General features: G+C 42.4%; 1 protein-coding gene across 1 annotated transcript; it reads right to left on the reverse strand.

The window, feature by feature from the left end:
* Positions 1 to 1,649: 1,649 nt before the first annotated feature.
* Positions 1,650 to 27,817, reverse strand: SLC26A4 (solute carrier family 26 member 4). The gene is made up of 21 exons (XM_053406138.1): positions 27,714 to 27,817; positions 26,717 to 26,890; positions 26,419 to 26,558; positions 25,931 to 26,041; positions 24,159 to 24,343; positions 22,684 to 22,848; positions 20,718 to 20,870; positions 20,109 to 20,191; positions 18,797 to 18,944; positions 16,221 to 16,334; positions 14,638 to 14,715; positions 14,340 to 14,435; positions 12,469 to 12,575; positions 10,132 to 10,201; positions 9,366 to 9,458; positions 8,351 to 8,446; positions 6,412 to 6,642; positions 5,671 to 5,725; positions 3,949 to 4,094; positions 2,549 to 2,629; positions 1,650 to 1,980 (listed from the first exon to the last, which is right to left on the reverse strand). The coding sequence occupies exons 2-21, from the start codon at positions 26,875 to 26,877 to the stop codon at positions 1,957 to 1,959; spliced, it is 2,337 nt and encodes a 778-aa protein (XP_053262113.1). The 5' UTR covers positions 26,878 to 26,890; positions 27,714 to 27,817; the 3' UTR covers positions 1,650 to 1,956.
* Between the last annotated feature and the right edge of the window lie 176 nt (positions 27,818 to 27,993).

The following is a 27,993-nucleotide window of genomic DNA, read 5'->3' on the forward strand; positions in this document are numbered from 1 at the left end:
TATTTCATTCCAGATATATCATAAATGATTTTTTAAATAGCAGAATGAATATTTGTTATTTGCTGGAATATTGTATTGATTAATGGTTAAAAGAGGCAGGGCTGATTACAAGACTGAAGCCACGGGTAGCCACAGGTGCCACAGGAACCAAGAGTTTGTGGCACACCTGAGCAAGTAAATAAAGGCACCGAGTCTAGTATGGCACAAAGCAAAACCTGGGCTCCAGGCCTGTCCTTCCAAATATGTGCAATTGCCCTCCATGATTTGGTACACAAGGGGCAAAAATACACCAACGCTTGGAGCAGGGCAATGGGAACACTAGGTATGTACCATAACAGTACAAACTAGAAATGGAACTGCCTTATAATTTGGATTTGACTTAGAACACACTTTCCAAAAAGATTCGCCACTGCTGGTTTAAACCATCCAAGAAAATAAATGATTTGAACATCACCTGAGACTGCAAGGCATATCCTGAACTAATGAGTTAAAGGCATCAGATCACCAGCTCAGAAATAAATGATTGGTGTATCCCAAGCATTTTTATGCATACTTTTGTGTTAGCAACTTAGAGCCCACTGTTGCTCTCCAGGAAAAAGGTTCCTAGTATTTATTATTGCATTATTTATTTGTCATAAATAGTGTTGCCTTCATGGCAGTAGCACCTAAAGGTAGCCCTGAGAAATAGAGACATCACAGTCTGCTTTGTATTCTACAAACAGAACCTTGGAACGTAATCCTAAACAAATGTGTGCTCAGAAGGAGTCCCATTGCACTCAGTGATGTTTACTCTCATGTAAATAAGTTTAGGATTGCAGCCATAATTGTCTTCCAAATCCTATGAAGATGGACAAGAGGCACTTAAGAGATTGTCTTAAGAGATTTAGATTGTCTCTTTAGGTCCAATGCAGAAAGGGATCTAACCATGATGGCTTCTACCAAGAGTTCACCATGGTTCCCACTTATTAAAACGGAGCATACCCTGGCCAATTACCTGTCAAAACTCTCACTTGCCGTGCTTAGAATCACTTTCACAGAATTATGATTCCAATCAATGCCCTCGGATGGACGCTACGACAAAGTACATTATGAAGAGAGACTTTGTCTGTGTGGGCAACCCTGTGTAGAAGACCTGCGCCACTATTTATTGCAGTGCCCTTTATATATAGACCCAAGAGACCGATTCATAAAACCCCTGTTTCCAAATGGAACTCACTTGAATAGGGTGGAAAGGGTGAAATGGCTGCTGAGCGATACTGATGACTTTGTAACTTATAAAGGAGCACTCTCTGCATTGGCAGCCAAGAAGATCAGAAGGAAGAACTAGATAAAATAGCGGTCAACTGCAAAGGGGATTCGGATATTTAATTTGGCACATTTTACTAGAGAATCTTCTGCTATTCTATTTTATGCAACAAACAATCTTAGTAGTTGTGACCGAGGTTTATTTTGTATGTGTGGTGCCTGATGATTTTTATGGTTATTGCTGTTTTTCCTTTTGTTATTTTTCTGAATGATGCCATGGCCTATGGCTAGCGCAATAAAAGTCTATGATGATGATGTCTTCCAAATTCATATCAAGTTGTTTTCTTGTTTTCTTGTTTTCTTTCTTTCTTTCTTTCTTTTTTCTTTCTTTCTTTCTTGTTTTCGGTTACGTACATTGGAATAAAATTAGGACACAAATATAGATGTGTGTGTCCTCACTTAGAAGCTGGGAGCCAGTTTTGCTATATCTATAATGATCTTTCCATATCCCAAGTAATTTAGATACAAATTTACCAAATAATGTTAATGAAGAATACTATGTAAAAAGACAAATTAGAGTCCGAGACACCTGTAGCATAAGATAAATATTTTCTTCTAGTGCAAAGTTAATTGTTTCAATGATAAATATGCTTTGAATATTGCTTCCGGTTTGCCAGAGTTCACAGATATGATAAATTCAATATCCTTCCTTCATGAAGCAAGCCTGCGCATAGCCTGGTGAGATTTTTTAAAAAAAAGAATGAGAGAAACATTATTTCCGAAATGACCTTCTGATTTTCAAAACTCTTACAATATTACACACTTACACTATATTGTATACTTGTACTATATTCCAAACATACAAATATATGATTTCCCCCAAAGAATCCCGTAAAAAGTCTCTGTTAGATATTCCTATTAAACCTGCTTAGGCTTGTGGTATACATTAGCCTTTAATTACTCTTTGAATGTAATCTCCAGAAACATCCCTGTAAGGAGTTCCATAGAAGTGAACAGAAGATATGTAGAAGCTCCTGGAAGATCATGGCCTCTGAGATGAATGAGCTATTTTAGACAAGCTATAAAGGCAGAGCCATTTCCCCAACCCAGTTGACAAAATTAAACCGCAAGGTCATCATGTATGACCAAAGCAATATTGCAACCAGCTAACATCCCCTTGGTACACAGGTATCTAGATATAAAGCCATCTGGTGTGTTTACTAAACAGGCCCTGTATGTTTTATCACCATTTTATGAAAGGGGGGGGGGGAATACGTATGCTTTGTACTAAAGTAAAACATACCTCTTCCTGAACATCAAGCTCTTCATTCTGGTTTGTTTCTGTAAATTCTATTGGTTCCTTTGACTCCTGCATTAGTGAAATCTGGAATAAAATGTTAAGAGTTGTTATGAATGTGTAGTCAGGAAATGTACCACAATGCAGTTGATTAAGGGACTAAATATAAATCTTTGATATACTTTTTGTTAGTTATTTAATCGTATGAATATATTGCATCACAAATCCAGAGGCATCCTGAATGATTTGCAAGAAAAACACAAAATACAGAAGAATTTCAGTAAAACAATACAAACATAAAATAGTGAAAGGGTTCATCCAAAGAAAAAGAACAAAAAGCAATCACTGAAGCCTTCAGATGGAGTTATTAGGAGCTCTGATGTCATATCTTTTTATTCCCTAAATATGACTTTGCTGACCTGGTTAAGTTTGCACAAGATCAATAATGCCAAATGCTGAATCCATTTTCATGATTTCTAAAAATATCGGTGAGCTATGGGTGAAGTCTAAGGGATTCATTTATTTAAAAAACAAACAAACCATGTTGAATCCAAGGTTTTGGAGACAGCAATAACAAACAATATTGAAGTAGCTTGTGATGACAATCCTATCAATGGTATGTCCACAAGATTGTAATTGAACTGGTCCTTAGAGGCCAACTAGAAGAAAATATTACAGAACGAGGAAGGGTTCCTCATAAAGGTTTGCAACGTACCATCTGGAGTAGATAGATAAGTTTTATGGCATTCTTATACAAAGCACACATTTATCATACAAACACTTTGCACATTTTTAGGTAAGCCAGGTATAGGTTTTGAAAATAAATAATAACTAATGTTTTCTTTGTTGAACAAGCCTAGTTCCTTGTGGATTTTGGCCTTTCCTATAAAACGAGGTTTATTTAAAGTGGCTTGGATTCAAAGGTATGAATAAAAATACATTTGCACTCACGAAGAAGAAGAAGAAGAGTTTGGATTTGATATCCCGCCTTTCACTCCCCTTCAGGAGTCTCAAAGCGGCTAACAATCTCCTCTCCCTTCCTCCCCCACAACAAACACTCTGTGAGGTAAGTGGGGCTGAGAGACTTCAAAGAAGTGTGACTGGCCCAAGGTCACCCAGCAGCTGCATGTGGAGGAGCGGAGACGCGAACCCGGTTCCCCAGATTAGGTGACTACCGCTCTTAACCACTACACCACACTGGTGGGAGTCCTGGCCAGACCCCTTGCTGCCCTGAAGGGTCCTCCGATTCAAAGGACAAGGTTTAGAGGGGCATTGGGGTGAGGGGCTACAATTCAAGGAGGAGGTAAGAAAGCTTTGTTCTATGAATGGAGCTCTCCACTCACAAAAGTTAGGCTCCAAGCCAGTACAAATAAATTAATGAAAACAAAGTTACGTTTGCTCCCTACCTTTTCAAATATAGGATCCTGGATGTCTCTCTGCATGCTCTGATTCTGTATGTGGAGTACGGCATCATGTACGGTCAGGAAAAACATATCCTTTTGAATGGCATCATCAAAAAATGCACAGTGGTCCAGTGTTTTGATAATGTGCTCTGAAGAGTTGAAAACAGCAACAACAACCAAATAAAAAGCAAATTGCATACTCAGATCTACCCCAACATCACTGTGTGCAGAACCTATTCAATTTTTTCCCCTTTTTAGCAAAATTGTAAGTTCACAGCCAACCTCCTCCCGCAAAAATAAATAAATAACCAAACAAACAAACAATAAATAAACATAGCCCTGTATGGTGAAAATGATAAATAATAGCTCTCATAGTATTTTCAGTGTCTCCTCATCCTATATGCATCAAGCTGTTTTACTGTATTTTATTAAACCCACACAAAAGCCACAATCAAAGACCAAAAAGAAATGTTATTCTACAGCATACAACAATACATACGGATTAGTAAATAAGTCGGTCTTTACAGGACCCTTATACAAATCTTTCCATAGAAAAATAAGCATATAGAGTACACTCACAATTTACATGCATTTAACTTGTGCACATTCAGTTTTACACAACTGTAAATAAAAAATAAAAATTTTTTTTTAAAAGGGTAGGCGCCCAGGGGAAAAACTTTGGCAATCCCATTTGTATTGCAGGTTCTATCTCCTCAATGATTATTTCCCCAATGAGCTTAGTTATTAAGTTCCAAAATTCAGTTAGTATCAGGCATTGCCACCAAAGGTGCATGTATGTGCCTCTGACACTGCTCCCTTTCCAACAGTCACGATAGGCTGCAGACATTGTGTGCAAGATCTGCATGGGGCTGCAGATCCCCTTGTACGACAGTCAGTGTATCTGCTATTTGTCCCATGGTGAGTACCCTTTGGTAAATAGCAGCTTGAAGATTATTTTAATCGGGAAAACATCAGAAGTATCCCTGGTCATTTCTCACTGCCATGGTCCTGGTTGGATTCTGCCTCTCCCCACAAACTGGTGGCTGCTAGCAATCTTTTCAAAACAACAGGAGATCCAGTCACAGATGTCCTGACTTCATGTCTAATTTGGTTCTGAGAACGAAAATATCCCTTTCCAAGCTAGCAATGCACCACTCCCTAGTAGAGGCTGTCTCTTTGTTTCCCTTCTGTTTGTTTATCATTAATATGCTGTTCACTCCAACTAGGTCTGCAAGATACTCAGTAATTACCGTATTTTTCCGTGTATAAGACTAGGGGTTTTTCCCTTAAAAATAATGTCAAAAATTAGGGGCCGTCTTATACACGGATAGTGCCGAGGGTGGGCTGGCGGTTGGTTGTTGCTGCAAAAATAGGGCGTCTTATACATGCGGGCGTCTTATAGATAGAAAAATACGGTATGCAGAATCATGAAGAAACCCACACCTCTCTATTATATGAATGTGAATCTGCCTTCAACCAAGTCAAGCTTTTGGCCCAACTAGTCCACTACTTACTCCAACTGTCAGAAGTATTCAGTGGTCTCAGGCAGAGAACCTTCCCAGCCTTGCCATATGAGTCCTGTCTAAACCAGTCCTTTCTACCAGGAATTGCTAGGCCAATGATGGTGCATGCAAAGCATGCACTCTGCTATGCAGCCTCTGCACTTTGTTTGCTACTCTGAATGAATGCAGTCCATTATTAGCAAATGGATTGATATCTGTTTACCTAAATGTGATGCGATGTACACTCTCACATCAATCCTTTCAAATTCTTTGACAATCTGAAAAGAAAAAGGTTGGGGTTATCTTAAATGTATTCTCAAGGACATTTTCAATAAGTAGCCTGTTTCTAGAACTGATTGACACCACATTTCAGCCCACAGTTAGTGTAGAACAAAATATGGCTCTATTAGGGCCATGCAGGCAATTAGGACTTGTTCAATTGTGTGCCCAATTCACAACTGTATGAATGGTCTTTCAAAAAGTAAACAGCAGGTGTGGGGACCATACCTCAACTGGAAAGGAGAGCTTTTCCTCCATTGCAAATTGCAGGTGGAAGGAGACAGTTACTGTGGATCAACTTTAGAGTGGGGAACAAAGAGTTTAAGCCCCTCACTCCTTCTCATAGTTACAAATTGAGGTTCAGTCCCCACACACCTGCTATTTACAATTTTTATAAAATGTATGATTGCTTTCTTTGACACCATCACCACCACTATCTGTTTCATCCCATGCAGGGATTAAGGCAACTAAATACTCCACAGCAACAGAAAGGGCACTCAGGAGCAATTGCGCTATTAGCGCATCTCACCATTCCACAGGTCAACAGGAGCACTAACCATTTCAGCCAGAAAAACCCACATATTGCACATGAATCACAGAATGGTCTAGCAATCCCATAAATTCAAATTATTATGTTCTTTAAAACTTTTTTTTTTTTTTTAGTAAGGTGATAAAATATTCTTACTGTTTTCATAACTCTCACTGCTACTACATCCATGAAAGACACAGCTCCAAAGTCGAAAATCAAACTATGAAGAGACACTTTGGGAACATTGACTTTGACGGGGAGTTCTGCATTCCAGTCCACCTGGATTTCTACTTCTCTAGTTGGAACATCAAGGTCTTCAGGATCTTCTGGGTCCTCATCAAATTCAAATGCTTCATTAGTCCTACCAGAATCGCTGATGATACCATTCTGATTTTAAAAAAATCATAGTATATTCAGCAAAATTTTGATTAACAAACAAAACTGTAGACTCCCCCCACCCTAATAAAATATTTTAAACTGTCTTTCAGGTTTTCTTTATATATGACCCGAATGGGCATTGGGACTCAATATTGAAGCCACAATTATTTAACTGTCATATTGTGTTTATGCGTATAGGCACACATCATACACACAATTGCATAAAAGAATTACATTTGCTATACTGCATGCCAGAAAAAAAGGAAAACAAATCATTGGGCTGTTTCCAGCATAAGTCAGTCTTCATTGACTTAAATTCATTGATTCCAGTGGGCCTCCTCTAAGCATGACAGAGTCAGAAACAACCTGTTGTTTACACAAACAAGCTAACATCAAATTCTGTGCCCAGAAAAAAAATATGGAGATATAAATGTTTAAATTCTCAGGAACGTAGATCCTTCACTGTATTCCAGTCTCCACTATGCTATGTGCACAGGTAGATGAGCACAATCCTGCCTCTATTCCATCAGTTAACAAATTGCCATTGAACATATACAGAGAGGCAAGAACAAAGCTCAGGAAAGGCATTAAGGCAGCAAAACAACAATATAAGCTTAAAGTGGAGAATTGCCCAGCCAATTACAACACAAAACAAGTGTGGCAGGGACTGCAGCACCTAACCAACTACAAGGGCAATACAAGGAACACGATTAAGGCTGATGATGAACATCTTCTTCGCCCGCTATGTGGTAGAAAGATCAAGTATCACGGCTCCTGCCTGCCAGCCTATAAACTCTCAGCCATTTATTCTATATGACCATCAAGTGAAAGCTGCATTGCGGGCGGTGAATCCCAGTAAAGCTACTGGTGCAGGTGGGGTGCTGGGGATAGTGATAAAAAACTGCGCTGATCAATTAGCAATCTCCCTGCAGACTGCTTGTGTACCATCGTGTTTGAAAGCAGCCTCCATTGTCCCAGTTCCAAAGAAAACAGCAATTAACTGCCTAAATGACTACAGACCCATTGCATTGTATTGGGGGGGGGGCTCGTTTAATTTCACTGTACACAGGTGGTGTAGTGACAATAAAGGTTTATTTGTTTATTTTTATTTATTGACCAGATTCCACTCTTCTATTTGAACTCTATCCACAGCTCTGTTAGTTGGATCCTGAGGATCCAGGCTACCTACATATGTGTCTAACACTGTTATCCTATGCTCACATATCTAGGAGCAGACATGCATAGGCCGAGTTACCTTCTAGCTCTGATCCTAGGATCTCTAATTTAACCTGGTTGCCTGACTTGCTTGCTCCAGCTCTTGTAGCACTGTAGCAATGCTCTCTGTCTGTCTGTCTGCCCCTCTGTCTCTGTTCACTCCGCCAGAACTCCCTGCTCAAGAAAAGCGTAGTGATAGATGCAGTAGATGTTGTCCAGAAAATGTATTTGGTAACAGAGTTGGTCTCTCTCAGACGACACTCCATTTTTATACCAACAGAAAACACTAGCATAGGTTATGCTAGTCACAGAGCATCTTCCTGGCAAGATCAAATTTCTGATCCATCACCTCCCATTTAGATTTCCTGCTTCCTGTTACAAATATTAGTAATTTCTTGCTGCATAAACAAAATAGGGAGGCAGATACAAAACCAGCGCTTATGTTTCAGGCCCGTTGTTTATGTTTGAACCATGGAGTAAAGAGGGAATAATGATACTTTACTTTGGTCGCTTTCAATTTTCCCTTCTTGATTAGCTTCTGTATCTTCCTCAGAGCCTTTAGCCTCTTGTTATATACCCGCATGGCATCAAATCCCACCTGCAGAAAGCAGAATTGAACAAATATATTCTATTATTTGTGTTAATGGTAAGCTGAGAGGGGGGAAAAACACTGGCCACAATCCACTGAAATCAATGGGCTTAAGTGCATTGTCTTTGAAAAAATTCCATTGCTATCCCACCTTTCTTCCATTATGGAATTCAAAGCAGTATGCATAATCAAGACACTGACTAGATCAGACCTGCTTAGCTTCAGCAAATTTAACACATCCTGTTTCTTCAGACTGTCCCTGGCGATTCTGCCCTGTCTTGTTTTTAGAGATGGACAAATCACTATTTCTGGTCTGTGTCAGTTTTGCAAGTAGTTATTCAAAAGTCAATTCACTTCCACATTAAACTGTGGATTTTTTTAAAAAAAGAAATCTGTATGGAAGTTCATATTTAAATAATACACACCATATTTTTCCATGTATTTGAGTAAAAAAGGAGTAAGAAATTATATTTTTTGAATAAAAAATGGGGGGGTTGTCTTATACATACATACATACATAAACAAAGGTAGTCACAATGAGATCTATAGTAAAGATACAAAAAACCAACAATAAATAATAAATACAAGGGCTCATCTTATAAATGGGGCAATCGCCAAAAAAAAAAGCTCAACAAAAAATAAGGGTTGTCTTATACATGGGGACGTCTTATACACAGAAAAATACGGTAAATATATATTTTATAACAAAATACACAATAAAATATGTATTTTATCTCTATGTATGTATTACTTTTCACAGATGCGTGAAGTTTGAAGGATAATTAAGTGTTAATCGCTACATTAGTCTGAGATGTGTGAATTAGGTCACTTTGCTTAAGATGCAGGCCAAATGAAATTCTCCTCCATCCATGCTTGGATTGTGGCTCCTGCACATAGGAAGCGTTCAGAAATATGACAGGCTACTCACAGTGGATTTGATGCTGCTTCTCAAGCCATCAATGTTAGCATAAAAGATTGGACTTGAAAATTTGAGAATCTTCACTCCTTCTGGTTCAACAACCTGTTACAGAAACCATTTTTCAGTTGAAATGAGCATGGATTTGTGTGGGTTTTTCTGCCACTCTGCTAGTGCCGGGCTGCTAAATTGACTCCTTTCCACTTTTGATCCCTTTTAACCACTCTGTTAACATTATTACTTCCCTGACAGCCTACCTTTCACCTCTGTCTACATGGGCTCCTGGAATACCACAGATCTCTTCTCCGAGGTCTGTTGCAAAGTCATCAGGCGCAGTTTTAACCACTGAAAGGTTACCAGAAACTTGGGGGATGGGTCCATTTAGGGAATGGGTTGGCCATTCCATCACAGTTGCTCGTACAAAAAAGTGTACTTTATTGCAGAAGAAGGATTCTAAATATTTGAAGAATGAGGGCACCCCCCGCAACTCTTTATGCAGGGAATATAGACGTTTCTCCACTCAAATCACAAATCATGGTGCAAAAAAAAGTTGATGCAAGCAATACCACTTCATCTTTTGCAACAATGCCCTTACTTCAGCTAGCTAGATGGATCACTGCATTCCTACCCCATCCAGCAAGACTTCCCTTCCTCACTATAATATTTGAACAATCGAACAATTGCCATCCTATCACTGCAGGATAAAGACTAGTAAACCTCCAAGCAACTCTAAAAAAATAATAATCTGATGAAATATTAACTTCTTAGAAAGTCTTACATTTTTGTATTCTTTGATGTTCTTATATAGGTCTGTGCCAGGAATGTTGCCAAGGCTACCCCAGGAAGGACTGACAAAAGCAAAACAAAACATTGATCAAAGTACATAACCTAATGTTAAATTAATGTATTATACAGAACAGTTTGCTGCAAGTAGACATTGGCTGAACTGCTATTAATTACTTAATCTGTAAACTAGATAGCAAGACATGGAAAGTATTAAAAAGAAACTCCTTACATGTGAATTGACAAGGACTTACTTATTTTAGTAGTGGAATGGTTCTTAAACCTGATTTTATGAGGACAACTATTCTGGCTTCCTTGTTGTTTGTGGACTACCACGTTGTCTTACTTTACAGCCAGCTATGAGGGAGGATCATGAAATACTTTAGAATTAAAGCTCAACCGGGGCATTGATCTTCTGTGATCATGATCCAATTTCTTTGCACAAAACACGTAGAGCAGCACCCATGTTTCTTGAGTCTTTTTTTTTTTTTGCCCCAGTTTACACCTCCAGCGAAATCAAGTGGTAACACTTTCCCTAGATTCTTCCACTTTGGATAGGTGTTTGAATGCTAACCCATAAAAAAAAGGATTTATACCCTTCTCACAGACACAGAAATTTTCTTTGTTGTTATTATTTTTACAAATGATTCACCCCAAGATCCCAGGTCAGGTTGCAACAAATAAAAGTCAATATTAAAACAGTTTGAAACAACTTAAAATGCAATTTGTTGCAGTAGAGAAGTATTGAAAAACAAAAATCCTCAACATCATCTAAAAGTAGAAAAACAGAAAAATCTTCCCAAAGATACAGAAAGGTGACTTTGATTCTGCAAAATGCATAAACTGTGCCCTAATACTCTGCTTTATTTGCACAGCTCAGAGTTTCTTCAAAACAGTTCCCTACAACCTGGTACCCTCCAGCTTGAACTCCAACCTGCCCAGTCCAAACCAGTGCAAGCCAATGGTCTGGGATGATGGGAGTTGTAGTCCAACAGTACCTGGAAGCACCACATTGAGAAGCCTGGTTTAAAGCGTCCATTACAGCCACCTGCCTGGCTGAAAAATATGCAACTTGTAATTCTAAAATGAGAAGTGGTGTCATGTTTCTGTGCCCCTTAGGAGAACATTAAACCACTGGTATTTACATAATATTAAGTTATCAATTAACCGGACAGTATAATTTTTGCCATGAAGGAAGTATGGGATCCAACACGATCCACACTGACAACTCAGACATCCAAGTTCAGCATCCTTTAACAATTAACTATTAATTTTACCATAATTCTCAGTCTTTATCTCAAATAATACTTTCCCCAGCATCCTCCACAACAATAGAGCCACTTCAAGTTTCTAAAGTGTGTGTCAAAGCAATTGAACTATTTGTTGACTTCCATTCCTTTGACACCCCCTGAACTTTCTTTGAGCTAGCCTAAGCATGAACTGATTTAAATTCAGTTCACTCCCCCAAATACTCCACCTAATCTTCATTCATTTACATTGGAGATGGGGAACTTGCGGTCCTAACAGGTGTTGCTGGACTCGAGTTTCCAGGCAGCACAGTCAACAATGAGGGGTGATAGGAGTTTGAGCCACAACACCTGCTCTATGTCATAAGCAGAATATGTTAACAACAGGAATTCTTAAACAAGAGCAGCCAATGCAATGGAACAGTGCAGGGCTGCTGCCCTCTCAACAGCAGTAGCATCACCAACTACCAGGATGAGGCAGGATGGCAGCAAGGACAGAGCTGTGCAACACCGCTGAAGTTCTGAAATGGCTTTGCCAATGCAGCTGTGCTGCCCCAACCTCACCACCACACTGCCTTGCCCTGATACAAAGATTTCTGGTACTAAAATGAATCTGTTGTGCATCACAGTGGGTCATCTCTTTAGAATGTAAAAGTTCTTCGGCGTTTTTCTCTACGATTATCATTGTAGCCTCTAGGAGCACTTCAAAGAAGACCAAATGTCAACAGCGGTACCAGAACAGAACAGATCTGTCTATGCTTTCTTTCAGGAGCTTACTGTGGTTTTGACTCAAACTATTTACAGCCTGTTGGCCTAGTTCTGTCTGCACTATTCCAAATTATCATATCTATTTATGCATTTTCTATTTTCTCATTCGTAACGGGCTATGGGGAAGTAATTTCAGCTGTGTGCGGCGTGATTTGTATTTCATTTTCCAATTTTAAAACTAGTGACACTGTTCGCTTGCAATAGCAGAACAATAGTAACTTGTGTCACTCTTCTTCTTCTTTTGCATTCATTTATTTACTTGTCTTCTTGGGAGTGCAATGGCAGAAACTGCCCCTGCCTATATAATAGTTACTTACAATTGAACTCTCAGGACAACCGTCAGCAGTGCAAACACCAGACCAGCAAGTAAACCCAAATCTAGTCCCAGAATGATGGACGCTATACATGTGAAAACCCAGATCATCTGGAAAAGAAAACACGAGAAAAGTCAGACCATATCCCATTAGTAGACAGGGTGATTTCAGCCAACCACCGAAAGTAGACTTTTGTAGAGCAGAGAAATGTGAAGATGTGAAGAAGCAGCTGGGGGAGGAAATCTCACATGGGAGGAAATCCCACAGGCATGGCAGGGAGTGTTATTTCAGAGGGAATATGCAAATAATAATAATAATAATAATAATAATAATAATAGTAATAATATATCCCTCCATACAGAAATCAACCATGCAGAAAGGATTCTAATCTAGCCTTCTTACTAATTGGTTGTTTTTCTGTGTATAGTGAATTTTGTTTTATAAAAAGGAGTCATGTGAATCTCCCAGTGCCATGCCCAGTCTTGACTTGTAGCCAGACAGTGACTCATTGGAGGATAAATTTGACCTTCAATTGACTGAATACTTGAGGGATCTAACAGAGTCTGCCATCACCAGTCCTGAAGGAATCTGTCCGGAACTTCCTTTAAAGGATCTTCTTGACAGACCCTCAGGATGGATTCCAACCCAAGTGTAGGGTTGCCATATTTCAAATACTGTAGTGACAATCCGGTAATGCACCCTCACTTTGTCAGATTTTTTTTTGCAAAATCTCCCCCCTATTTTTTTAGGGAAATCGCCAAAAAATCAACACTTCCAATATGAACTGCCATATACCTGGGGTTTCCTGGACATTTTAGTTGTTTTTTGAAAATTCCTCCAGGGCACCGTTTTGGACAGATGAATCCCAGCTATGTCCGGGAAATTCCGGACATATGGCAGTTCTACCCAAGTGCAGAAATGTCCCCGGTGGGGTCTGAGGGAGAGGTCAAGCCACCCCTCACAACCCTTTAGAGCACAGAAATCCAAGCATTCAAGCCACTGTCAAAAGTCACTGTGCAGCTAAGGTCTCCTTATGAAGAAGGGTGCTCTCTAAGAGGAACAGATTTCAGAACACCCTTAAGCTCCAGCAGCAGTGGGAGGTCAGGCTATATCAGCCTGTACATTGAGCTTCCCAGTTGCTAGAGCAACACCAGTTGCTGAAACTTACCTTGTCTACACTGGATGAGTTTTGTTTTTGTTTTACTCAAACCGATTGCTTGTCCCTAACGCTGGTTTTGTCTTTAGCTGTTTACACACCATACATTTAAAGCACAGCACTGCCCCCACGAAATAATCCTGTGAACTGTATTTTGTTAAGGATAATTGGGAATTGTAGCTCTTTGAGAGATGAACTACAGTTTCCATCATTCTTTGCAGGAGAGGGAAGTGCTTTAAATGCATGGCATGTGTACAGCCATTGGCGCTGCATGCTTGGCTTAGACTATCATTGTCTTGGCAATCTCATAGGGGAGGCCTTTGCTTCAGTGGATTGGGGCCTAAACACTGAGGGTGGTCCAAGGTATTTTGACACCTGAGGCAGAACGCCCCACTGCTGCTTCCTGAGGTGGATGCAGCTCAAGTACTGCTGTAACACACCAGTGAGAACTAGGTCTATGTATGAACATCAGAAGAAGAAGCCACAGGGAATTGTTTGTCTCCTGAACCCTCAATGATTTGGAAACCTGACATAGTAACCAGGGAATCCAGCACTGTACATTGGTGCATTTGTTCTATGCAGGACATTATTCCCACCCTCCCCCACCCCAATGACTTGAGATTCTCAATTATTTATTTATTGTGAATTAAAATGAAAAGCAAAGGGTAAGCATTTAATTCAAAATATGAGTTGACGGTTCACACGTTAAAGAACTCACAGCATCTGCCTTGCTCTGCCTCCACAGACGGGGTACATCAAATATTTGCATGAACATCCCTTTCAAGTTGGCAATGACCACAGCTGCCAACACAGACTGCAAAGAAAGAAAGACACATTAACCTGTATTGTTCAAGGAAAACACGGGCAGTATGTGTATTTGCATGTTAGTCTTTGTGTGTGAGCAGGAACAGGAGGATAACAGGGGAATGCTTTCTGTTTATCAGGAAGCGGACTAAAACATTACTTAAGTTTATGCACCCAAAAACGGTGTGATGACAAGTGCAATAATAAAATACCTTCTGCAAAGGTTCAAGCAGTTTCCCCAAGGCTACAATGGCAATCAGTACGATTCCAGCTGAGATTATTCCAGCAATCTGAAAAAGATGTTTTAGATAATAAGGAAATAGAGTTTCTATAATGTATGTTTTTTGTATAACAGGCTTTAGTAGGCTATTTATTCTTATTATAGATTGTGGGTTGTTGTTGTTTGGTGGGGGAGCACAGGGACAAGTTCAAAAGCAATTCAGTTACCATAAGCAAGTTTTTACCTAAGTGGTATAGTGGTAATTTTTTTAAAAAGTGGATGTTTTTAAACTTTCTTTCATAGGGATATGCCAAATGCACACAGCAGAGTCTTGTATGCATTTTAATGTCCTTCCTAGCTGCAGCTGCTTTCTTTTTAAAGTACTACTGACTGACTGTGAATGTGAACTTGCGGTCATCTGATTAGGTAAAGGTAAAGGGACCCCTGACCGTTAGGTCCAGTCGTGGCCGACTTTGGGGTTGCAGAGCTCATCTCGCTTTGTTGGCCGAGGGAGCCGGCGTACAGCTTCCGGGTCATGCGGCCAGCATGACTAAGCCACTTCTGGCGAACCAGAGCAGCGCACGAAAACGCCGTTTACCTTCCCACCAGAGTGGTACCTATTTATCTACTTGCACTTTGACATGCTTTTGAACTGCTAGGTGGGCAGGAGCAGGGACCGAGCAATGGGAGCTCACCCCGTCACGGAGATTCGAACTGCCGACCTTCTGATCGGCAAGTCCTAGGCTCTGTGGTTTAACCCACAGCGCCACCAGTGTCCTCCAAAAAACCCAGGTTCCTACTTGAGACGGGCCCCACAAACTTTCATTTGAAACCCCCTTAAGCTACATACTCACTTAATACCTGAGTGATCAACGAAGCATTCAGATGACTGCCCCCACCCCCAACATCACTGTATTTAATCTGGGCTCAAGGATATTATTTATTTATTTATCTATTTATGGAGTTCCTATTGCATGCAAGTTAAGGTAATACCATTCAGGTGCTATAAAAGGTAAAGGTACCCCTGCCCGTACGGGCAAGTCTTGACAGACTCTAGGGTTGTGCGCCCATCTCACTCAAGAGGCCGGGGGCCAGCGCTGTCCGGAGACACTTCCAGGTCACGTGGCCAGCGTGACATCGCTGCTCTGGCAAGCCAGAGCCGCACACGGAAACGCCGTTTACCTTCCTGCTAGTAAGCAGTCCCTATTTATCTACTTGCACCAGGGAGTGCTTTCGAACTGCTAGGTTGGCAGGTGCTGGGACCGAACAACGGGAGCGCACCCCGCCGTGGGGATTCGAACCGCCGACCTTTCGATCGGCAAGCTCTAGGCGCTGAGGCTTTTACCCACAGCGCCACCCGCGTCCCTCATTCAGGTGCTATAGTCTTCTCTTAATGTGCCCCCTTCGTCTTATGTCAGGGAAGCTGGTGTCCAGGAAGTCAATGAAACGTTTGGCTTTCTGTTCAGAAACGCACCCACACAATCGGTAACAGTGAGATTTTGAAGAATCACTGTGCGCTAAGCAATACAGGTATTAGAATTGTCTTTATGGTTTATTATGATCAATCGGAATTACCTGGGTTTTCCCACCAGTGCTTTCTTGGACTGCTGTGCGGGACAGAGCAGTGGTGGCGACGAAGCAAGAGAAGGCCCCTGAAAAAATATTGCTGATCCCAAAGGCAATAAATTCCTAGAAGGTTAGAAGATCTTGGTGTTAATACAATTTTTTTCCTTAAAAAAAAAGCTTTCTCCTGCACAGTGGCAGAGCTTCATACTCCGGCACCGGGGGCAGAGAACAGGCGGGGGCGGTGTGCTCCCCCTGCACTCCTCTTCCTCTGCCAGTGCTCCTACACATAAATATTATTTTGAACTGTAAATTGGGAAGGACTAGATCCAATTCCAAAACTGAATCAAATGAAGTTGTAGCTGAACTTTTATGGTACATTTGAGGCGCAGTAATTTTTCTTAATAGTGTGGAATTATCCAACAGCATACAAATCAATATGGCTAACCCACCAACCAACCCACTCACACATGAAAACAAAGACCACCACAGCCAACCACAAATGAACAACCACACCCTAGGCCAACCCCAACCTCTCTCACCACCGAAGGAACACAAGTGAACAACAGAGAACCTGCACAAGCAACGCTGACCCCAAACCCTACATATAGTAAGTAAAATAGAAACATCGCCACCCGACCCCACAACCTCCTATCTTCCCCCCCTCCAACTCTTTCCCCTTTTCTTCCTAATGTCTCAACAAATGAAAATGATTTGTAAAAATGTTATATGGGGGGTGGGAATATGAGAGAGAGACATTACACACACTTTTGTAAATCAAGAAAATCTTTAATAAAATAAAATAAAATAGTGTGGAATTATGGAACAAGTTCCTTTTTAGGACTTGACCAATGGCAGAGCTCTGTAGGCTTGTGCATAGCTGTTCCTGGAAACAGACATATAAATGTAAAGACACAGCTGTTAAAAAAGAAACAATGGGAAGAAGAATTAAAAAAAACCCTAATTGCTTTAAGGAAAAAAAATATGCTTGGCAATTCCGATTGTTTAATTTGTACTTGCCCTAGTTCCAGATACAATATATTGAATATTGCCATAGAAATAGCCTTCATACCATCTCAGATATGCATTCTTACATACTACTCAAAAAAGATAGCAAAGATAAATGCTCCATTAGAAATCTGGTTCAAGCAGAATCATCTTAAAAAATGGAGAAGGAAATACTTCTTCCTAGCAGCTAATGTGAAAGTGAATTGCATAAAATGACAAGGCAACCAAAATGATCAATGGGTGGAGCAATTCTCCTGTGAGGAAACGATGCAGCGTTTGTTTGTTTTTTTACTTTAGAGAAAATACGACTAAGAGGTGACATGACTGAATTTTGTGAAGTTATACATGGCATGGGATAGTGGATAGAAGAAAAGGTTGTCCCTCCTTCATGGCACTAGAATTCATGGATATTGAATGAAGCTGAATGTTGGAAGATTTGGGGGCAGGCAAAATAATGTACTTCATCATGCAGCAAATAGTTATACTGTGGAACTCTCTCCCACAGGAGACAGAGATGGTCACGGACTTGGCTGACTTCTAAAGACGATTGGACAAATAATACAGAGTTGGGGGAGGGTTCAACATGGGTCTGTTATTGGCACCAGTTCCATGTTGCTCTCAGATCTAGTTACACCCTTGCTGAGAAACACTGGTGCCATCTGTGGGGGAGTCCTGGGTGCCTGGGCATACACAAAATTTTTTTGGGACCTTCCTAAACCTGCGATGGGTCCATAGCTGTCAACTTACAGATTTGAAAATAAGAGACCAGCAGCCTCGAAAATAAGGGATCAGCAGCCAAAATAAGGGATTTTCCAAGCACAGGTAGGTTCAACTTCTGAGCCTCTCCGAGCCAAAGGCAGAAAGCCCAGCCAGCAGCCAAACGAAGCCTCAAGCAGTGGTTCCGACAGCGCAGCAACCCGGCAAAGGGGATGCAGCAAGGAAAACCACCGTCACCTCTCCGCTGGGAAGCGCTGAGCAACGCCGAGTCCCCAGGCAATGCGGCCGATTTGATCGGCACAAGGCATGCAAGCTCCACCCCCCAGTCGTTCTTAGACTCCTTATTGGGTGAGCAACGCAGCCAAGCAACACAGTTGGAGCCTCCCTCCTCCCTGGCCAGCAGGGAGGGAGGGAGAGGAGCTGCTTCCTTTGAAACCCGGGAAATTTAAGGGACATCATCAATAAGGGACAGCAGCGGGACAAGGCGCTGGGATAAGGGACTTTCCCACCAAATAAGGGACGGTTGACAGCTATGGATGGGTCCCATTGGGCCTTCCAGAGGCTGCTGTGGGTCCCATTGGGCCTCTTCCTGCCGCGTGACATCACACACATGCCATGCACGTGATGTCATAGGTACGTGCCAGGCACCCACAAAGTGAGGCAGAATCCGGCACGCCTTATGGGAAATAGTCTATTGCTCATTTAAATCTGACAACTGAATTACTTATTTTCCTAATATAACCACTAAGTAACTTCACCTATAATCACCTCCACAATGGCTGAAAAACAAGCGTGCTCCTCTCCATAAATAAGATTCAGATTTCACTTCACAGTTTATAAAAAAGTATTTTGGTTTCACATACCTGATTTCCATCAATGGCATAGTCGTATTTGGTTGCATAGACTTTGCCCACGGACACAGCTATTGCATAAGCAACAATGGCAATAGAAAAGGCAGATGCTATCATGTCTCCAAACATGTTGACCACTGGAGGTTCGGGAGGCAAAAACCTATATATAAAAAAGGAGAAAAATATATATGTGTGTGCATTTGTGTGTTTTTCTACAAATACTATGACAACTATGACTAACAAATTATTATGATGGCATTTTTCGACTCTATAATGAAACAATTTGGGGAGGTGGGGATGTAACGCATTGGTGCTTCTCCCTGCAGTAAACAGGCAAGATTTACTTGCAAAATTATTTGTTGCAAAATACATTGTATATTCCTCATTTAGTTGGAGAGCCCCAAAAGGCAATAGCCACTTGTAACATGAAAGTCCTTTGGATAAAATGCATTACCAACTGTTCATAGTAAATGTGCTTGCAGTCATGGCACTTGTCTGTCCCACAGCCCTGCCTCCATGTGTTTATCCTACTACCTGAATTATATGCACCTGTGTAGTCCAACGTGCACAACTATCTAATAATGTTATTCTCTCCATCCAGCCAGCCAGCCAAATACACCAAACATGTCTTGGATTCACGTTGGGTGGAAACCTTAACAATTAATTTGCCAAGCTGCTCCTTTTCCCGCCCCAACACCCCAGCCTCTGCGTTTTCTCTTACAGCCAATTCTAATATTTTACCATACACAGAGCAGGGGAGGGGATGTGAAGATTGGACCTGGTTTTGTTTCACCATATGTATATATTCATTGTGCAAGTCTACCAGCTGGAGTTTAGCACAGGGACATGATGTATAGTCAAATTGACTCCACTTTCACTTGGTACATGACTGAGCTGTTCCCCCCCCCCCTACATTCGAGTACATCTGTGTCAGATGGTTTGGGTGTGGTGCTGATAATGCCAAGTTTGCAGGTTTGATCCCTGTCTGGGACAGCTGCATGTTCCTGCATTGCAAGGGCTAGATCAGGCATCTCTCAACTCGGCCCTCCAGATGTTTTGGGACTACAACTCTCATCATCCCTAGCTAACAGGACCTGTGGTCAGGGATGGTGGGAATTGTAGTCCCAAAACATCTGGAGGGTCGAGTTTGGGGATGCCTGGGCTAGATGATCTGCAGGGTCCCTTCCAACTCTACAATTCCATGGTTCTATGTAGATAAAAAATTATGTATGAAGTGGCTAAACAGTTTCTATTAAAAGCTGAGCCATTAATGTGTCCTTGAAATGTAGCTGCCCACTGACATATATGAACAATCTGCACTCACCCGCTAGGAATAGATTTAACAATGCCTGCATTGTACTTTTTCTCCAGGTCAACACCATACGAAATGCCAGCGGCGACTATTGTCTAGAATAAAAAGAAATAACATCATGTTGTTGTTATGAGTTCAGGGTGTTACACTGACTGCCAGACCCCTCTCATCCCTGGATCCAGCAAGTGTTAATCAAGGCTTCTAATTCTTGGAATAGCCTAGCTAGCTTCCTGACAAGGCTGGGTGATGAGCCATTACAGTGGATTAAGGGGATTACGGTGCGAGATGGCAAATGGTTGGGGCCCCCTCTGTGAGCTGGAGAGAGAGCCAGAGAAATGTTTGAGAGCAATGTCTGATTTCTCTTTGAATCCAAGGCTGTAGCTATGGGAGAACCAAGACCCTTTTGGGGTGTTAATGTGCAAATAAACCATATATCATAAAGACACCGCAGTCTCCACTGTGCCTCATTCCCGAAGGAAACACAAACCTTGGGTAAGCACTTGGGACCCTTGGAATCTCGCACTGCTTGGAGATTGGGGTGGATTGCGACACTACGAACAGAGAAAACAGATATTCTTCTCCTGTCAATCAAATCCCTTGAGCTTGAAATAGTTGGCTTACCACAATCACTTCTATAGGAATAGGAACAGGGATCTTGTGTCTGAATCGATCGTTTATTTCCTTGACTACCATACAAATAACGATGGTCAGCAGGCCAGCAATGAGATCGGCAATGTTGGTTTGTCCAATATTTTTAAATATATCAATAAGGGTCTAAAAATAAAAAAAAGACAATGTGAAATGCTACCATTCATTTTGAATCAACCACATTCTCATCTAAGGTCCCATCTGCACTACTCACTTAAAGCTGCATATTACCAGTTATGACTTCACTGGGAAGAGGGATTGGTTGTCAAACCACTCTGTGAACTCTGTAAGAGAAACAGGGATCTCCTAATTCTCAGTATCCTGAATAAACTAGGGCCCCCAATATTTTTTGAAGGGAAAGCCATGACTGTGGTATTAAGGTAAAGGTACCCCTTCCCATATGGGCCAGTCTTGCCAGACTCTAGGGTTGTGTGCTCATCTCACTTAAGAGGCCGGGGGCCAGCGCTGTCCGCAGACACTTCCGGGTCACGTGGCCAGCATGACAAGCTGCATCTGGCGAGCCAGCGCAGCACACGGAACGCCGTTTACCTTCCCGCTGGTAAGCGGTCCCTATTTATCTACTTGCACCCGGGGGTGCTTTCGAACTGCTAGGTTGGCAGGCGCTGGGACCGAACGATGGGAGCGCACCCCGCCGCGGGGATTCGAACTGCCAACCATGCGATCGGCAAGCCCTAGGCACTGAGGTTTTACCCACAGCGCCACCCGCGTCCCTTGACTATGGTATTATACCACCCTAAATCAAATAGTGCAGATGGGACCCAAGACACAATAACGATTACAGGTTCAGGAAAGCTCAGAAACTAATATCTGTCAGCTACTAATATCTACAGCTGCAAATACTTAAGAGCCAAGGCTGCAACCCTATACCTGGGAGTAAGACTCCTTGAACTCAGTTAGACGTCCTTCTTAGAAGACAAGTATGTGATTGTGCTGTGAATCTTTTGTGTTTGTATGAGTGTGTTCATCACCTTATATACTAATAGCAAACTCATTCTTTGTGTATGGGAGAGACCAAAGGACAAGCAAGTGGTATCACAGTACAGTGGTACCTCAGGTTACATACGCTTCAGGTTACATACGCTTCAGGTTACACACTCCACTAAGCCAGAAATAGTGCTTCAGGTTAAGAACTTTGTTTCAGGATAAGAACAGAAATCGGGCTCCGGCGGCACGGCGGCAGCAGGAGGCCCCATTAGCTAAAGTGGTCTTCAGGTTAAGAACAGTTTCAGGTTAAGAATGGACCTCCGGAACAAATTAAGTACTTAACCCGAGGTACCACTGTATTGCGGGGAAGCCCAAGGCTTGCAGAAGTACAAATTAGGAGGGGGGGGATGTAAGATGGAGAACCCCATAAAACTGTTCAATGAGGACTGAGCATGCTCAGCTGGCAGGGGGCAAAGTGGGCATGACAGGTTGACCAGAATCCCGAAGACAAGTGCTCCAAAATGCAACATTGTGCTGCATGTCCCACTTGTATCAGGTAACAGCAAACTCAGGTTCAAAAAAACAGATGGCTGTGTAGCCGAAAACATATCAACATGTTTGGGAAATCCTAAAGTCTGAAGAAAAAAATACTCAAGGGAACAAAACCAAAACTAAACCCAAAACAGCCAAGGAGGACTGAGTATGCTCACTGGCCACAGAATGATGACTAACTGTTGCAGGAGGCATAGAAAACGGGAGGAAGGGGGAATGTAGTGGAGCACCCTGAAAGAAGATATGGCTGGCTGAAGAACTCCACGCTGCAGCATTTTGTTGCTGGCTCCACTTGTTTATAAATGCATACAGTGATCTAATAGCTAAATTAACATGCACTTGGCTGAAACACTAGCTCCAACAGTCTCCTCCCTCAACTGTCATCTATAGCAGCCGTTCCATCAAGCCAAGCGCAACCCCCAGCTCAGCAAGACACACTTACATAGATTATGGAAAGGACCCCATTGTAGTTTTGGGTTGGGACATTTAAGACTATCTTCAGCTGTGAAACGAACACTTGAAATGCTGCAGCTGTTGTAAAACCCCCAACCAGTGGATCAGCAAGATATCTCACGATAAAACCAATCTGAAGAAATCCAAACACTAGCTGGAAAAAGAAGAAGCACGGAATAGTTTTATGAACAGTTAGAAAGTATTAGAATAGCCCACGATTTAAACAAAATTCAAGATTTAGCCACCTAACATAGAGTGATCAAGACTCTTCTTTTGTCTGTTTGAGTCTCTTAGCTCCAATTTATGCAATTTATTTATTTATTTGTATTCTGTTGTATAAAAACAGTAAGAACGAGTACTAAATAAACAGCAAAAAAAATTTCAAACAATAAATAAAACTAGCAGCATGGAATGTTCTCACCATTTAAAAATTGAAAGTCTAGGAAAATATCAAGGTTTTCATGTGGCACCCAAGACAATCAAGTGGGTGCCAGGCAGAAAGACTCCCCAAAATGGGGTGCTACAACTGAGAAGGCCCTGCTCCCAGTTTTAACCCACTGCACCTCTGCCTATTGGGTCACCCAGAGGAGAGCCTCCAATTATCATCTCAGTAGATGGGCAAGCTGGTGAAAAGATTCCTCCACGTATCCTGGTCGCAACTTGTGTAGGACTTAAGAGTAAGTACCAGGATGACCAGCTGTATGGATTTACATGAAGGCCTTGCTTGTTGTTTTTAAATAGATTTTCAATAGTTCTTTTCTCTTTTAATGGTCTGGCTTTCCCACCTTTAAAATGATCGTAATGAAATGCAAGAAGACTAAAAAGCCATTTTTTTTCTGGCTGCAGGAAACAAGATACAAAATGCAAGGCTTTAATCCCATGACATAGGTAAAGGTAAAGGGATCCCTGACCATTAGGTCCAGTCGTGACCAACTCTGGGGTTGCGGCACTCATCTTGCTTTATTGGCTGAGGGAGCTGGCGTACAGCTTCCGGGTCATGTGGCCAGCATGACTAAGCTGCTTCTGGCAAACCAGAGCAGCGCATGGAAACGCCGTTTACCTTCCCGCTGGAGCAGTACCTATTTATCTACTTGCACTGTGTGCTTTCGAACTGCTAGGTTGGTAGGAGCAGGGACCGAGCAACAGGAGCTCACCCCGTCGCAGGGATTCGAACCGCCGACCTTCTGATTGGCAAGTCCTAGGCTCTGTGGTTTAACCCACAGCACCACCCGCGCATCCCATGACATAAAAGGATACAAATGCTTGGTATTCCCAAACTGTGCAGAACAATAAATGTGAGGCAAGCAAACTTGCATTCTATTTTATTATTTGAGTACATTTTGGCTCTAGTTGAGGAAGATAGTGAGTGTTTAGCATGAAGCTGATTCTTCTATTATTTCACCAGTTCTTTCATAAAGTATAAAAGCAGCAACATTTGAGACAGTTTTATCCAATCCGCATTACCTGGAGAATGCCAACCAAAAATGTGATGGTGCTGGCAATTATCACTCTCTCGGCATCTCTTGATGCGATATCTATAACTGTTTGGTTCAGCCCTGTCATGTTGCTGCTGACCATGTGGAATTTTTCATCAGGCGCCATGCTCAGTACTACTGAGCCCACCATCAAACTGACCACTGGGAAAGGTCCTGTTGGGAATAATTTTATATATTTTACATAGCATTTCTTCACAGTGTGCTTCAAACGGCTAACAATAAAACAACAAAATTAGCTTAAAATGTAGAAACACTAAATTATACTAAACATCCAAAGCAATAATAAAACCAGTGTTTCATGAGATCCAGCACCAAGGGCCTTCTGGCGGTTCCCTCACTGTGAGATGCAAGGTTGCAGGGAGCCAGGCAGAGGGCCTTCTCAGTAGTGGCACCTGCCCTGTGGAACACCCTCCCATCAGATGCCAAGGAAATAAGCAACTATCCTACTTTTAAAAGACATCTGAAGGCAGCCCTGTTTAGGGAAGTTTTTAATGCTTAATGCTGTATGTGTTTTTAATGTTCAATTGGGAGTGGCCCAGAATGGCTGGGGAAACCCAGCCAGATGGGCAGGGTATAAATAATAAATGATGATGATGATGATGATGTTTTGTCAGTTTAAACAATCAGGGTGCTGCTCAGTGTTAGCCACACACAGTGCAGACCCATTGAAATTAATAGACTCAAGTTGTCAGTTGATTTCAATGGGTCTACTCAGTATACCTGAAGGAACGTCTCTATCCCCATCGTTCTGCCCAGACACTGAGGTCCAGTGCCAAGGGCCTTCTGGCAGTTCCCTCATTGCGAGAAGCAAAGCTACAGGGAACCAGGCAGAGGGCCTTCTCGGTAGTGGCACCCACCCTGTTGAACGCCCTCCCATCAGATGTCAAAGAGATAAACAACTACCTGACATTCAGAAGACATCTGAAGGCAGCCCTGTTCAGGGAAGTTTTTAATGTGTGACATTTTAATGTATTTCTAATCTTTGTTGGAAGCCGCCCAGAGTGGCTGGGGAAACCCAGCCAGATGGGTGGGGTACAAATAATAAATTTATTATTATTATTATTACTCGGAGAATGGCTAACATTGTCTATCACCCAAAGCTTCCACAGAAAAAAATGATTTAAGATCCATCTTGTCATACACATCATAAACTAGAGTCCTTGAGAGTGTATATTTTCTGCATTATTGTGACAGCTGTCTGTCATATAGAATTAGCAATTAATACATTGAAGTCATCATGCTGAGTTTAAAGTGCTTAACTATTACATTTGGACCTGTGTGAACCTAAGTGAATCAAAACTGGCATTGAACCTGATGTCTTGTAAAGAGCTCTGCTAAGGAACAGTACTAACGAAATAAGAGATTACATACATATAATGTAGGCATCAAAGCAATTTCCAGTAGTTGTGGCAGAAAGATAGCTCAGTTGGTAGCACATGAGACTCTCAATCTCAGGTTTGTAGGTTTGAGCCCCACATTGGGCAAAAATATTTCTGCATTTTGGGGGTTGGACTAGATGACCCTTGTGGTCCCTTGCAATTCTACAATTCTACACTTTGTGGAAAAATATGGATAAGTATAAAGGTCTACTCAAACACAATAAGAAGATGCCACCATAAAAGTATATTAGTAAATTGGTTCCACTAAAACTACTGTCTGAGATATTCCAATACCTTTGAATAAGTTTAGCATTCTGTAATTAATAGTTGGCCGATAGTAACATGAGAAATATATAATTACCAACTGAGATGTGTCTTGATGTTCCCAAGAAGAAGTATGTCAGGATGGGGAAAAAAGCAGAGTAGAGACCATATCCGACAGGAACTGCAACCAGTAGTGCATATGCCAAACCTGAAATGATAGAAAATAAAGTATTGTATTGACTAATGTTACAATAGACTCTTTTGATATCTACATCAAGTAGTACCTTTCTACACAGGTATTATTGACGTCTGTATTCCACATCTTAAACAAAGTTCCATGTACAAATAGGAGCTGTTCATGTTTTGCAAGTTAGCCAGATTTTCAGCTGGATCCTAGCTTATTTTGCTCCAAATGAAGTTGCAGCCCTGAACTTTTTCAGATTGCTGACGAGTCTTTTAAAAAATGGTTAAGTAAATAAGGGCAGTGACCCACAACTGCAAGACAGAGTTTAGGCAACTTCATTACATTCTAATCCCCACCCCCATCCCATAATAATAGTAGGAGAAAGACTGGATCTCTCTTACCTTGTAAAGTAGCCACAAGTCCAGTACTGACACCGGAAATTATATCGCTGATGAGCCATTCCTTCACTCTGTACTTAGGCAGCCATTCCAAAATAGGGAACAAGGTCTTGGTTACCTGAATGGCTTTTCTTCTTGAACAGCTGCCAAGGACAAAATGTTAAATTGCTCGAGTCGTACTGTGAAATGCACCTGCTCCCCTGCCATGGCCCACCCTCCTTCGATCCAGGATTCTTTAATTTCTTAGGTGTCACCTGCCCCCCGCCACCAAACCGTGATGTATGGCCAGCCGATCAGTCACCTGCAAGTTTTCTGGACTCGTTCCCGGAGTGTTTTGGGCACCACCAATTTCCTCTCATTCTCCTCTTGAAAGGTAGGCTCATTGTACACGGGCCGGGACACCACATAGCGACTGAGATCCGGGAGGGCTCCATCGCCGCCACCGCCACCACCTGCGGCCATGTCCCTGCCCTGCCTGCAGGTGGAAACAATGAAGGAGAAGGACAGCGTCCCCTAAGCACACGGTCTCCAGAGGCAGCCAGCCATCAAGGACAGCATGCCCTGCGAACTTCGCCCACACCTGGGAGAGCCAGGTGAAGCCGGCCTCTGGCAACACAAGCATCTTCCCAGGGGATGGAGCTTCAGAGACGGCCGGCTCCTGCTCCTCTTCAGGGACCCTCCAGCCAGCTTCTCCCTTCTGGGCAAGGGAGCCCCATTATTTTGCTCTGAAGGCCGTCTGACACCCACTCCCCAAAAAAGACACCCCCAAACTCCTCAATCTGATCACTAAGGCCTCTGCTTCTTTTTATTTTCTTTCCTAAAAGCCAGAACATTATGCACATGGGGGGGGGGTGGAGAACAGCCTGAGGAACTTCCCCACATGGAGAGACACGGGTGAGCCATTCTGACGATATTCTGACGCCTCTTCCTTTAAGGAAAGGGCCGGGGGGGGGGGGGGAAAGCAAATTATGTTTTGTCTACTTAGGATATAAGCTCCCCCCAATCTATCTATCTTGCTTTCTATCTATCTATCTTTCTTTCTCTCTTTCATCTCCCCTGCCCCTTTCTTGCGTGTCAACCTGCGCTAGCCTCCCCCCCCCTCTCCTTGCGCCACAGTCTAGCCTAGACCCGTCTCCCCCTAACTGGAGTCTCCAGCTGCTTTGGGACTACAGTTCCCATCATCCCCGACCGCTTCTTTCGCTAGCAGGGTATGACGGGAGTTGTAGTCCAACCGCAGACCACCTCCGCCCCGCGCGCTCCCTTCGCTCCCCTTCGCGTCCCGCCAAACCCGCGCTAACCGCGTCAGCTGCTCCCGCGCGCTCCGTTCCCACCGCTCGCCACAGATTGCTGCCTCTTCGCCTCAGCCCGCTTTTGCGCGCCAAGGCAGCGCCGCTGTCCGGGTCCTGAAGCGCCGAAGAACCTCAGAATAACTTTCTCCTTCTCCTTCTCCTTCTCCTTCTCCTTCTCCTTCTTGCCTTTGAAAGAAATATGCGAGCGCACCTCCTTCTCCTCACCTGCGCTCGCCCCCAGAGCCCCAGCTTTGGCCAAGGCGTGGGACCCGCCCGCAGCATTTATACA

The sequence above is a fragment of the Podarcis raffonei genome, chromosome 10, assembly GCF_027172205.1.
Source record: "Podarcis raffonei isolate rPodRaf1 chromosome 10, rPodRaf1.pri, whole genome shotgun sequence".
Lineage (NCBI taxonomy): Eukaryota > Metazoa > Chordata > Lepidosauria > Squamata > Lacertidae > Podarcis > Podarcis raffonei.

Coding starts and splice junctions, on each gene's coding strand:
- SLC26A4 (XM_053406138.1), bottom strand. CDS start 26,877: ATGGCCGCAGGTGGTGGCGGTGGCGGCGATGGAGCCCTCCCGGATCTC. Junction 26,559..26,716: donor CGAGTCCAGAAAACTTGCAG/GTGACTGATCGG, acceptor TGTCCTTGGCAG/CTGTTCAAGAAGAAAAGCCA. Junction 14,436..14,637: donor TGCTTGAACCTTTGCAGAAG/GTATTTTATTAT, acceptor CTTTCTTTGCAG/TCTGTGTTGGCAGCTGTGGT.